The sequence below is a fragment of the Canis aureus genome, chromosome 16, assembly GCF_053574225.1.
Source record: "Canis aureus isolate CA01 chromosome 16, VMU_Caureus_v.1.0, whole genome shotgun sequence".
In the NCBI taxonomy this organism is placed as follows: domain Eukaryota; kingdom Metazoa; phylum Chordata; class Mammalia; order Carnivora; family Canidae; genus Canis; species Canis aureus.
The window spans coordinates 18,982,075-18,994,235 of NC_135626.1; the positions used below are offsets into that span (position 1 = coordinate 18,982,075).

At 52.2% G+C, this 12,161-nt stretch overlaps 1 protein-coding gene across 2 annotated transcripts in view; it reads left to right on the top strand.

Annotated features, from left to right (window-relative positions):
• Nucleotides 1-11,584, top strand: part of NOS2 (nitric oxide synthase 2) — a 38,689-nt gene extending 27,105 nt beyond the window's left edge. For both annotated transcript variants that reach the window (XM_077852064.1, XM_077852065.1), the window contains 10 exons: nucleotides 801-933; nucleotides 1,927-2,005; nucleotides 3,179-3,360; nucleotides 4,546-4,709; nucleotides 5,953-6,160; nucleotides 7,975-8,062; nucleotides 8,488-8,609; nucleotides 8,895-9,043; nucleotides 10,184-10,378; nucleotides 10,965-11,584. In XM_077852064.1, coding sequence (XP_077708190.1) covers nucleotides 801-933; nucleotides 1,927-2,005; nucleotides 3,179-3,360; nucleotides 4,546-4,709; nucleotides 5,953-6,160; nucleotides 7,975-8,062; nucleotides 8,488-8,609; nucleotides 8,895-9,043; nucleotides 10,184-10,378; nucleotides 10,965-11,084 — 1,440 coding nt within the window. In that variant the 3' untranslated portion in view covers nucleotides 11,085-11,584. The remainder of the gene's footprint in view (nucleotides 1-800; nucleotides 934-1,926; nucleotides 2,006-3,178; nucleotides 3,361-4,545; nucleotides 4,710-5,952; nucleotides 6,161-7,974; nucleotides 8,063-8,487; nucleotides 8,610-8,894; nucleotides 9,044-10,183; nucleotides 10,379-10,964) is intronic.
• Nucleotides 11,585-12,161: the final 577 nt, after the last annotated feature.

Below are 12,161 nucleotides of genomic sequence, written 5' to 3' on the forward strand. Positions count from 1 at the left end.
TGCCCGGCTCTTGATTTCAGCTCAGGTCATGATCTCAGGGTCATGGGATTGAGCCTCTTGTCAGGCTCTGTGCTCAGCAGGGAGTCTGCTTGGGATTCTCTCTCTCCCTCTCCCTCTGCCCCTCCCTGTACTCATTCTTCTCAAATAAATCAATAAAATCTTAAAATAATAATAATAATAATAATAATAATAATAATAATAATAATAGGGATCCCTGAGTGGCGCAGCGGTTTGGCGCCTGCCTTTGGCCCAGGGCGCGATCCTGGAGACCCGGGATCGAATCCCACGTCGGGCTCCCGGTGCATGGAGCCTGCTTCTCCCTCTGCCTGTGTCTCTGCCTCTCTCTCTCTCTCTCACTCTCTGTGTGACTATCATAAATAAAATAAAAAAAATTAAAAAAAAAATAATAATAAAAGCCTCCTCATGTAAGCAGACCATTTCAGCCAGCAGTGGTACTTAGAACACCAGCTTGAGTCAAGGCAGACCTGGTTCCCAGGCCCACACCACCTCCACATGACTCCACACCTGGAGAATGGGAGTAATCAAATCTCAGAGCTCAGGCATGCGGGTAAAATGAGATACTGTATTAATATCCATACTAATAGCAGTAACAACTGTGTGCTAAGTCCAGCCACTTCTTTGAGTCCTTGCAGCAGCTCTATCAGATCCATGTGCTCAGTAATTTTACAGGAAGCACTTTACTGATTTGTAAGGACCTACAAAATGGTGGCCGATGATGACATCGACCTTGTTAACCACAATGACAGTGGTTAACACCGGCCTGCTCCATCCTCTTCCAGGCAGCCTGTGAGACGTTTGATGTGCGAGGCAAACACTGCATTCAGATCCCCAGGCTCTACACTTCCAATGTGACCTGGGACCCACACCAATACAGGCTCGTGCAGGACTCGCAGCCTCTGGACCTCAACAAAGGTACCTGCTTTGCCGCACCACACGAGACTGGTTGCTGGGGTGGAGGTCTCTGACCCTGGGGTCTATGGTCCAGGAGACCACTAGGACCCTCTGAACAGAGACAGCTGGCTTAGGGCTGCTAGGCCTCTCTCTATCTCGTATCCAAGAGCCTGCTGGCATGCAAGACTGGAGAGCTTGCTTCATCTCTGAGGGAGGCTGTTTCAGGAGGAAGCCCTGGGAGGGTGGTGGAGAGACAAAGGGAGCCAGCACCAACTGAGAGCCTCCTATGTGCCAGGCACTGTGCTGGGCTCCTCGCCTGCCCACTCTCAGTGAGCCCTGACACTCATCTTGCAAGAAGGGCACAAAGACCAGGGCCCCCAGCTGGCTCAGTTGGTAGGAGCAGCTCTGGGTCATGAGTTTAAGCCCCAGACTGGGTACAGGGATTACTTTAAAAAAAAAAAAAAGAAGGAGAAGGAGAATATAAAGAAACTGAAGCTCACAGAAGTGAAGCAAGTTGCTAGCATATGGCCGAGCTGGGATTTGAGCCCCAGCTGTCCAGCTCTGACAGCAGCCAAGAATTGTAAACTATCGCAAAGAACATCATGCAGAGGCAACCCTAGGCTGCCGTTGGTAAACTCTCCTTCTGGACACTGTGATTCCTCTTTTCTTGTACCATGAGTACAGCAGTATTGTGGTTTTCCTGCATGGTTAGCCTAGGCCCGACTTCAGCTAAGCTCTCCTGCGGATGCCAGGCCATGGGAATGGCTCAGAAATGCCCATATTTGGGCACCTAGTGTATTTCCTCCGCACCTAGCAGCGTCACAAACACCCCTGTCAGTCCAAGGGTCTTTATTTGTGATTCAGAAACACAGCAGGGAAAAAGAAAACCCCACTACTGTCACAGAGGGACACCCCCAGGGTAGTGTCCAGGTAAAACTGACTCAGACACATGGAAGCTACCCCCACCAGCACTTAAGAGCCACTTTTTCACTTCATCATCTCTGTCTCCCACAGCCCTCAGCAGAATGCATGCCAAGAACGTGTTCACCCTGAGGCTCAAATCACAACGGAATCTACAGAGTCCAAAATCCAGGTAGGGGAGACTACCGGGCTGCTTGGGTGATGTTCTGCCGGTTTAATTTAAGACAAAACAAAACAAAAAAAGACCAGAGCCAGTCAGTGTTTGAAAGGAGAGAGGTGTACACAGCATTAGCGATGATGCCATCTGTAGGACCAGCTTGGCTGGTAACCCCTGTGACCTCCAGTGCCTTTAAGTCTGGTCTCCATTAACCATACACTGGTTTTCCAGCTTGAGAACTAGGCACCTGCTTTACCACCTGCCCTTTGTCACTAAACCCTTTCACCAAAGGTGGAGAGCAAGAGAAACTCAAACCATTTGGCTCTTAAGAACTTTTAGGAAAAATTTTGGCAGGTAAGGACATTTCCCCACCAGGAGAAATGGGTGTTATGCATTCCTTGTGGGTTTTGTTCATTTGTGCTGTCCCCCTGCCCCAATCATTAGGAAAACCAGCTTTGGGGATGCCTGAGTGGCTCAGTGGTTGGGCGTCTGCCTTCAGCTCGGGGCATGATCCGGAGGCCTGGGATTGAGTCCCACTTCGGGCTCCCTGCATGGAGCCTGCTTCTCCCTCTGCCTATGTCTCTGCCTCTCTCTCTGTGTGTCTCTCATGAATAAATAAATAAAATCTTAAAAGAAGGAAAGAAAGAAAGAAAGAAAGAAAGAAAGAAAGAAAGAAAGAAAGAAAGAAAGAAGGAAGGAAGGAAGGAAGGAAGGAAGGAAGGAAGGAAGGAAGGAAGGAAGAAAGGAAAGAAAGAAAGAAAGAAAGAAAGAAAGAAAGAAAGAAAGAAAGAAAGAAAGAAAGAAAGAAAGAAAAAGAAAATCGGCTTTGTTCTAATGAGAGCCAGATTTGTGCTGGGGACAAGGAAGGGTTTGTCCTAATGGCCACTGATCTCCCAGGGGGGATGCTCTCTTTAGATGGAGGGTGTAGTCAAGCCTGGCTGGGCTCGGGAGTGCTGCACCGGGAGGCTGCGGCCCACCGTTTTTCCACAGAGAAGCCCCAGGCCTGGTTGGCCACAGGCCCTCTTGAGCACCCCAGCTTCAGTGGGGGCTGGTCACCTGACCTGTGTTCACGGAACTAAGCAGGAAGATGAAAGAGGGCACATTTCCTGGGGAAGCCAGCCCGCCCCTCAGGGAGCTCTGGAGGAAATCCTGGTGGCGTCACCAGAGGCTTCTTTTTCCCTTCTCCAGCCGCACCACTCTCCTGGTCGAGCTCTCCTGTGAGGACAGCCAGGAGCTGAGCTACCTGCCAGGAGAACATCTCGGAGTTTTCCCAGGCAACCAGCTGGCCCTGGTGCAAGGCATCTTGGAGCGAGTAGTAGACAGCCCTGCACCCCACCAGCCTGTGCACCTGGAGACCCTCAGCGAGAGGGGTGAGACCTTAGCACGGTGGCCCCAGCATCCGCCCTGCCTCCTCAGCAGCCTCCCAACCCCGCTGTTTGGGCTGGTCCCATGCCTGCACCGTGGGCGCCTAACCCTGTCCTTCCTGCTGAGTGGGTGGACCACCCAAGCCCAGGCTAATACAGCTTTGCGAACAGAAGGGATGCTCCTCTAGGGCTCTCTGCCCAGCCCAACAGGCTGGGGAGTCTCTTTCCTTTCATCCTTTTGCTCACCTGGCCACTTTTTTGTTAATTGATAGATTCATTTATTTTTCCATTGAAATTTTAACTAGTCAGTTGCATCTATGTACAAGGCACGCCCTGGGCTACAAAAATGAATGAGACTCAGTTTCTGCACTTAGAAAGCTCACTACCTAGTACAGGAGGCAGATAGGCAAGAGTATTTGTCACCATCATCATCATCAACAGTAGCAGCTAGTATTTCCTGCGTAATTATTAGATGCCAGCATTTTACATGTCTTGTCTCTTCAGTCCTCGCAATAGACGTGTTGATGGTTTGCCTGATGACATGATGGAGAAATGTGGGAACGGTGTAATAATATTGGGCTTTGAAGGTTCAAGTCCCTGATCCATTACTTCCTAGCTGCATTACCATTGGCATATGAGTCAACCTCTCAAGGCTTTATTTCTTTGTCCACACCGTGACCCCCTGCATACTGCCTCTTGGGACTCCTTGGGACTTGACGCTTTGGGCTGCTTTGCTGCTTGCCCAGTACCTATTGGCATAGCCCCAGTGTACTGCAGTCATGGGCTTTTTTCTAAATGAATTACTGGCCTGGGGGGCGGGGGGAATACATCAGTCTTTTGTGAATTTAGTCACTGTGAGTCTGTAGTTCACCTGTAGGTGTTTTGCTCTAGTTCAGGTCTGAACCAGAGAGGGACCGAACTCTGGTGCGTAATTTTTAGGATCATGTCAACTTGGGGGCCTTTCAGAGGGCTGTTGATCAGCCTTCCCTAGCAACCGTACCTCTGAGCACTGCTTTCTTGCACATGAATTGGGTAGAGGAGCACTTTTGCTATTCCTGGAGACAGAAATTCAGTGTCTTCTCTCCCCTGCAGCTGAAAGGCAGAGGGTATCTTCCCCAGAGGCTTATCCCCCTGCAGGAAAGACTTGTTTTGCTGTTTCACCATCTCCTGACTCCTTCTTTCCCTGTCCAGGAAGCTACTGGGTCAGAGACAAGCGGCTGCCTCCGTGCTCACTCAGCCAGGCCCTCACCTACTTCCTGGACATCACCACTCCCCCGACCCAGCTGCTGCTCCGAAAGCTGGCACAGCTGGCCACAGAAGAGGCCGAGAGGCAGAGGTTGGAGATCCTGTGCCAGGTAAAAGTTGGGCTGGTGGAGCCCCAGAGTCAGGGGGCACCAGAACCCAGAGCTGGTCTTTAACCTCCAAGGGGGAATCCGACTCAGCTTCCCAAAGTGAAACTTGTCAAAAGCTGGTGGGAAGTCAGTATCCTCTCCCATTCTATATCCAGGACACAGTTGTGTTAAGTGAACTGAAATTTTCTGAGTGTCTGCGGGATGCCACCAATGTGCACTTCATTAAAAATTAGCTAGAAAAGGAGAGCCATGTAGGCTCTGCCCAGCCTTACCAGGAAATGCAGTGCATGTAGCTTCTGCCCTCACGGACCTTCCCATCTAGACGGGCAGTGAAGAGAGACTTGTAGAAATAGACAGTTGTCATTATGCAGGTGCTAAGAAGCATAGGGTGCGCTGAGGGCAGAGGATAGGGGATGGGCTAACATAGCCTGGGAGGTCCAGAACCTTGTCTCCTTGGACTTGTCTCCTGCCCCAGATGAACTTTCCTTGCCCTGCACGGTGTCTTGTCTTTGTATATTCCCCAAGCCTGGAATAACCTTGGAACTTAGGAAGTGTTGGAGGATGGAAGGTGAGGATGGGTGGAAAAGTGGCCCTTAAGAAGGCATCGGGGTCCCACATAGGACATAGAGACAGACGGGTAATAGAGTTAATAAGTTAATGAGAGGATGCATGAACTCACCTGCAAATTTCTAGGCCTATGCCTCTGCAAAAGGCACTGGATGGTATTATTACCATCATCTTCACGAATTAACTTGATTCTAGCCACCTCCACTGCCGTTATCCTGTGGCCACACTGTACTAACTCAGCACACATTTTCTTATTTCATTCTCACAACGTCCCCATGAGGGAGACGACACTATCCTCATGTGACAAAGGTTAACTGATTGGGACAAGATCCCACAGCCATAAAGGCACCCAGTCAGGATTTGAACCCAGGTCTGTAGGATTCCAAAGCCCTGTCCAAAATTAGATTATAATAAAGGTGTGACTCTTGCCCACCGGTGGCTGACGGTGGAGTTCTAAGCACACGAATTAGGTAAATACTACTCATTGGCCTGAGTTCTTCCAGGACGGACACCATTTTCTCTCCAGCTTGGTCGTGTCAGCACCCTGGACAGTGCCTGGCACTTGGCAGTGTTTGTTGAGGAAGTGAATGAGCGAATGAATGAATGCTGGATTGTGACAGCCTCCTGCCTCCGTGTGGGGCACATGCCACGAGTTGCTCACACTGCCTTTGGCTTTCAGCCCTCAGAATACAACAAGTGGAAGTTAACCAACAGTCCCACCTTCCTGGAGGTGCTGGAGGAGTTCCCATCCCTGCGGGTGTCTGCTGGCTTCCTGCTCTCCCAGCTCCCTATTCTGAAACCGCGGTACTACTCCATCAGCTCCTCCAGGGACTGCACACCCATGGAGGTCCACCTCACGGTGGCTGTGCTCGTGTACCCCACCCGAGGTAAGGCTGGGCAGAGGCTTTGGAGCAGTCCAATCCTGCTACTTCCTGGGCAGCTGCTCAACATCTCTGAGCTATGATTTCCTCATCAGTTAAAAACCTACCTCCCAGAGGGTTAATAGCAGTAGCAGGCATGTTATAGTAATCATAGAGATATTACTATGTAATAATAGAGAGATTACTATGAGCCAGGCGCCAAGCAGACCCTCTGTATATGTATTATCGGTAACCACACGAGATGGGTACTGTTTGCATTTTACAGGTGAGGAAACTGAGACATAAAGAGGATAAGCCCCAGGGGCAGCCTGAGTGGCTCAGTGGCTTAGCGCCGCCTTCAGCCCAGGGCCTGATCCTGGGGACCCGGGATTGAGTCCCACGTCGGGCTCCCTGCATGGAGCCTGCTTCTCCCTCTGCCTGTGTCTCTGCCTCTCTCTCCCTCTCTGTGTGTCTCTCATGAATAAATAAATAAAATCTTAAAAAAAAAAAGAGGGTAAACCCCAGAGTCACACTGTTAGCAAGTAGAGAAATGGAATTCACACCCACACAGTCTGATTGCTGGACCACCCTGCTTCACTCTGCTGTCCTGCTACTGCCGGGATGATTTAATGAGATCAAATGGAGAAAGCACCCAATACTTGGTGGGAGCCCAGTGGGTCTTAGTATTCCTTATAGTCTACGCTGGGTATGGAGGTGATTATGCCTTGCTTGCTCACTCACTCACTCAGCAGTGGTTTATTTCATACCTCTCTACGCTTGTCATGATGTTGGGTGTGGAAACGTGGTACATGTAGCTTCTGCCCTCATGGAGCTTCTCGTCTAGATGGGGCAGTGAAGAGAGACTTGTAGAAATAGACAATTGTCATTATGCAGGTGCTAAAGCATAGGATGCTCTGAGGGCAGAGGTTAGGGGATGGGCTAACATAGCCTGGATGGTCCAAAACCCTTCTCCTTGCACTTGTCTCCCGTCCGAATGGACTGTCCCCTTGCCCTGCCCTCTGTAATGCAGCGTTGTCCATGTTGGCAAAGTTGGGTGAAAAGCACAATCACACAGTTTCTAAACCCTGGGCAGAGACTTTGTCTGCTCTGCTGGAGGACATCTTCCCAGGCCAACTCTCAGTCCTCAGACAGGACTGGGGTGGGTACATCTTATGAGAGCCAGATCCCATTCTGAGGGAAAAAGGGACTTCTCAGGTTGGTTGGGATAGCTTTAAATGCCAGGCCTTTGGAAAGGGAATGTAACCCAGAGGAAGCTGGGGTTTCCACAGGCCCAGGAGGAGCCACCAGGGAGAGAGGTGTCAGAGCAGACCAGGATGCTCAAGAGGCTGGCTACCACTCAGGGTTCATACCAGCAAGGGCTTTACCTCATGAAGACACTGTGGGGCAGTGACTATGGCCACCCTGCAGGGCCACTCTTTGCTACAGCCACCAGAGCTGAGTGGTGGGCTGGGAGGGTCCCTGGAGCAACTCTTGGGAGGAACGTTGGAGTAGGAGTCAGGGAAGCTAAGCTGTGATCTGATTTGACTACTGCCTGAGTGGCCTGGTGCGAATCACTTTGCTTCTCTGAGATTTTCTGCAATGGCAAGAGAAGAGGCTGGCACACTTCTTAAGGTGCCTTTCAGCTTTCCCCAACTCTGGCTGCATAGAGGGAGAACCACAAAACCAGGAGAAGAATTGCCCCCTCACTAAAACCCACAGAGTGCCTGAGTGGGCACTTGCAGGAGGCTCACTGGCATGGGAGGAGCCTCTGGGACAATTCATTCCCCCAAGGGTTGGGAGGGTGGGGGATGATGTTGGTCAAGTCTGTGTTGTCCTTGCAGATGGCCAAGGTCCTTTGCACCATGGTGTCTGTAGCACATGGCTCAGCAACCTGAAGCCCCAAGACCCAGTACCCTGCTTTGTACGAAGGTAAGCACCCTCTCCACTCCAGCCATTGTAGGACCACTGGCCCTGGGAGCAGTGGTTTGAAAAGGAGAGATCTAGGCCCTTAAGAAGGCATCGGGGTCCCACGGGGCCTCTCCATTCTATCCCCTGGCAATAGAGCATGGCAAGGTCTCCAGTAGGGACAGAGAGGACAGCGGTGGGGGCCCAGAGTACAATGAGGTTCAGCCTTTTTTCAAAAGGAGCCCAGGACAAGGTGAGGGTGTGCCTGGACAGGGGAAATGAAACAGCCTACAGGACTTGGGAAGTCAAATTTGAGCTCATTGTCTTCTCCACCCCCACCACGCTACCACTGCCCCTTCCCCCTGCACCTTCGGCTCCCCAGTCCCCGTCTAACTGTGCATCCATCCCAGGGTGTCTGAGAACTGAGCCTCTCCATCTGTCCCCCTCAGTGCCGGCAACTTCAAGCTCCCCGAGGATCCCTCCCGTCCTTGCATCCTCATTGGACCTGGCACAGGCATCGCCCCCTTCCGCAGTTTCTGGCAGCAGCGGCTCCATGACATCAAGCACAAAGGTACAGTTAGGGGCTTCCCTAAAGGCGGGGAGGGAGCACCAGGTGGCCTGGCATCTCCCTGGGAGTAGAACTACAGCGACTGGAGAGTTGTGCCTCCGCCCGCTCTCCCATTTGCCTCAGCCTGTATGGACCAGTGATCAGAACACTCTGGGCCTGGGTTTCCACATTTGTAAAGTGGGGACAATACTAGGTAGGACACTTGGGGGTATCTGGCTGGACAGGTCTGGAGCAGTGGCCCGCCCTCTGGTGGCCTCCCTGGTAACTGCAGCCTGCTGGGTCTTGCAGGGCTCCGGGGCAGCCGCATGACCCTGGTGTTTGGGTGCCGCCGCCCAGATGAGGACCACCTGTATCGGGAGGAGATGTTGGAGATGGCCCAGAGTGGGGTGCTGCATGAGGTGCACACAGCCTATTCTCGCCTGCCTGGCCAGCCCAAGGTAAGTATGGCAGCTGCCCGAGCAGCAGGTGGAGCTTTAAAAGCACAGATTGGGGGCACCTGGGTGGCTCAGTGGTTGAGCGTCTGCCTTCGGCTCAGGTCTTGATCCCAGGGTCCTGGGATCCAGTCCCACCTCGGGCTCCCTGCAGGGAGCCTGCTTCTCCCTCTGCCTATGTCTCTGCCTCTCTCTGTGTCTCTGATGAATAAATAAATAAAATATTTGGGGGAAAAAAAAAGAGCACAGACTGGTGCACTCCGGCTCCCCAAAAGCCCCTTGTTCTCTGAGCCTTCATCTTAGCTCTAAAACAGAGGCAGTTACACAACCATCAGAGCAGTGCTGTGAGGCTATTGTGTTTGCTCTGCCAGGAGAAGAGACGAGCCCTGAGCCATTCAGGAATAAACAGGGTCACGTGGTGGGCTAGTCCCAGTGCCCAGCTTTGCTACGAGTTAGGGGCTGGGATGCACACCTGGGATGCACACCTGCCTGGGAAGAGGTGGCCCAGGCTGGCTTCATGCTTAAACACCATGCCCCGCTCATGGTCCCTGCTGCCCTCGGGAGCACTTAGCTCTGTGAAACACGAGGAGTCAGAACAGACTGTTACCTCAGCCCTTGAGAATTTGTTCTCTCCAGACTCCTCCCAGACCCAGTGTTTTGTGTCCAGTGCTGGGGTCACTGGGTGTCTTGTGTGGAACAAGAGCAGAGGCTCCTAGACTTCTGTGTGACTGGGGAGCCCAGCGCACTGTGCCCTGCTCTGAGTTACAGTGGAGCTTCCATGAACAGTCTGCACTAAGAGGCTCCCTTTCTGGGATGCACACAGGTGGGCCTCAGAGCTCTGGGCGGGGGAGTGGCTTGATTGATGCCTCTCTCAAGCATGGTAAAATTCAAAGTAAATGCAGGAGCTTCACTGAATGGTCAGCTTCTTGAGGCCAGGGTGGTGGCCAACGTTCATCTCTAGCTGGGCTGGGCAGGATGCCGGCGCACTCCTCATCCTGAGCCTGATCCCTGGGCAAGGTTCTGGCTGGGACGGCACTCACCCTGCAGCCCATCGTGCCCCCCACAGCCCCCTCCTGGCCATCAGGCCTGACTGCAAGCTTCACCCCAGCAGCGGGGACCTGGACCCACCATTTCCTCTGCTTTCAGGTCTATGTTCAAGACATCCTGCGGCAGCAGCTGGCCAGCCAGGTGCTCCGCATGCTCCATGAGGAGCAGGGCCACCTTTATGTCTGTGGGGATGTGCGTATGGCCCGGGATGTGGCCCATACCCTGAAGCACCTGGTGGCTGCCAAGCTGAGCCTGAGTGAAGAGCAAGTTGAGGACTATTTTTTCCAGCTTAAGGTATGGCAGCTGGTGTTTGGGCTGCAGCTCAAGGACACAGACAGGGGAGTCAGGACTGGGAGAGTCAGATCTAGGGGAATCAGGCTCATTCTAGTCCTGAAACTCAAAGGAATCCTAGAGGTGACTGGATGTCTGAGCTAGATGGGCTGTTAGAAGGCCTGCCCGTCCCATCCTGGTCTGCTTGCTCAATTAAACAAAGGCAACACGTTGCTTTATGACAAGACTCCTCAGAGCCTCTACCGTGCTACCGTGCATCGTGACTCCTCAAGATTGGGAGAAAGTATGCAGCATTTTCCAAATGTATTTATCTCAGAGCCTATGTTTCCTGGAGCATCTTGTGGGACAGGCATGAGGCAGGCTTGGCAAGCTGTTCAGGTGGTTCACCTCAGCTCAGGTGCTGATGGGAGTTAGTCTAGTGGGATTCAAGTACACTCTAAGCGTGACAGTTGTGAAGGCAGATGGTGTGTGGGTATACGTGTGATAAGGAAGCTGGGGGAGCCCCAGGGGCTCATCCTAGCCTGGACCCAATGAACGAGAAGTGGCTGGACCAGCAGAGCTGACACCCTGATTCTGTTTTCCCTTAAAGAGCCAGAAGCGCTATCATGAAGATATCTTTGGTGCTGTGTTTCCCTACGAGGTGAAAAAAGATGGTGCAGCAAAACAGCCCAGCGATCCCAGAGTTCCAGCAGCCCACGGAAGAAGTTAAAGTTGCTGCCATAGAATTGAATGATGAAACCAACTCTCGATTATCCGAGGGCACAGGGCCTGGGGAGATGGAAGGAAATTGCATCCCCGAGCCTCATATCTATCTCCCCAGCTGCTTCCCCACCACACCCGATACTTGACCTGGACTGTATAGCACCCCGGACTGAGTGGAACCTCTTGTCTCCCTTGAGCCCACCCTTTCCAGGTAATGGAGAGTTGGGCCTTCCAGGTCTCTTGAAGACTAAATCTGCAGTGCCAGGCCCAGCTGATGGGTGAGAAGGATGGCACTTTCATCTGATTGCACCACTTTGAGTGACCAGCAGGAGACGATGTCGTCCTGCCCTGTATTTATTTGCCCTGTGTACAGTTATTTATAACTCTGTATTTAAAACAAAACAAAACAAAACAAAAACCCAGTCTTCTCTTAAGGGCCACTTGGGCCCTCCCTGTATGACTCCTTGATGGAGATATTTATATGAAATGCATTTTATTTTAACCACATTGTATGTGTGTGTGGGTGTTTTGTAGGGAAAGCAGCTCCTTTCGACAGAGTTAGGGATTGGTGGATGGCACCACCTGGACCCAAACCCCCCCAAGAGGGACATACTAGCTTGGCCAGGCTGCTTCTCAGAAATGGCCACCAGGTATGGGGCAGCATGTGGAACTTTGTGCATATCCGCAGGCCCGAAAGCGGGGTGAGGAAGACAGGCTTGCCCGCCAGGCCTGCACTGTGCCTCACCCGGGGGACACCCTACTTCGGGGGGGTACTAGAGGTGCAGTCCTGCCTGTGATGCCGACTCCCCAGCGAAGGCCTTGACCACAATCCCATCGTAGAAAGTCACAGCGTTTGGCTCTGGGGCTGCCTGTTTCATGAGTTGGGCCAATACTAATTGGGCACCTGGGTGACAAAGTGGGTGAGATCGGACCACGTGTCAAAGACTTGACAGTGAGTGAAGGACACATATGTTCCCTGGGGAAGGCTTATGGGGCCAAGCCATGTTTCCTTCTCTTAGAATAAGGAAGGAGCTCAGCCAGGGGCTAAGTGAGCAGTCTGGGAAAATCAGGCTCCACAGCTTGG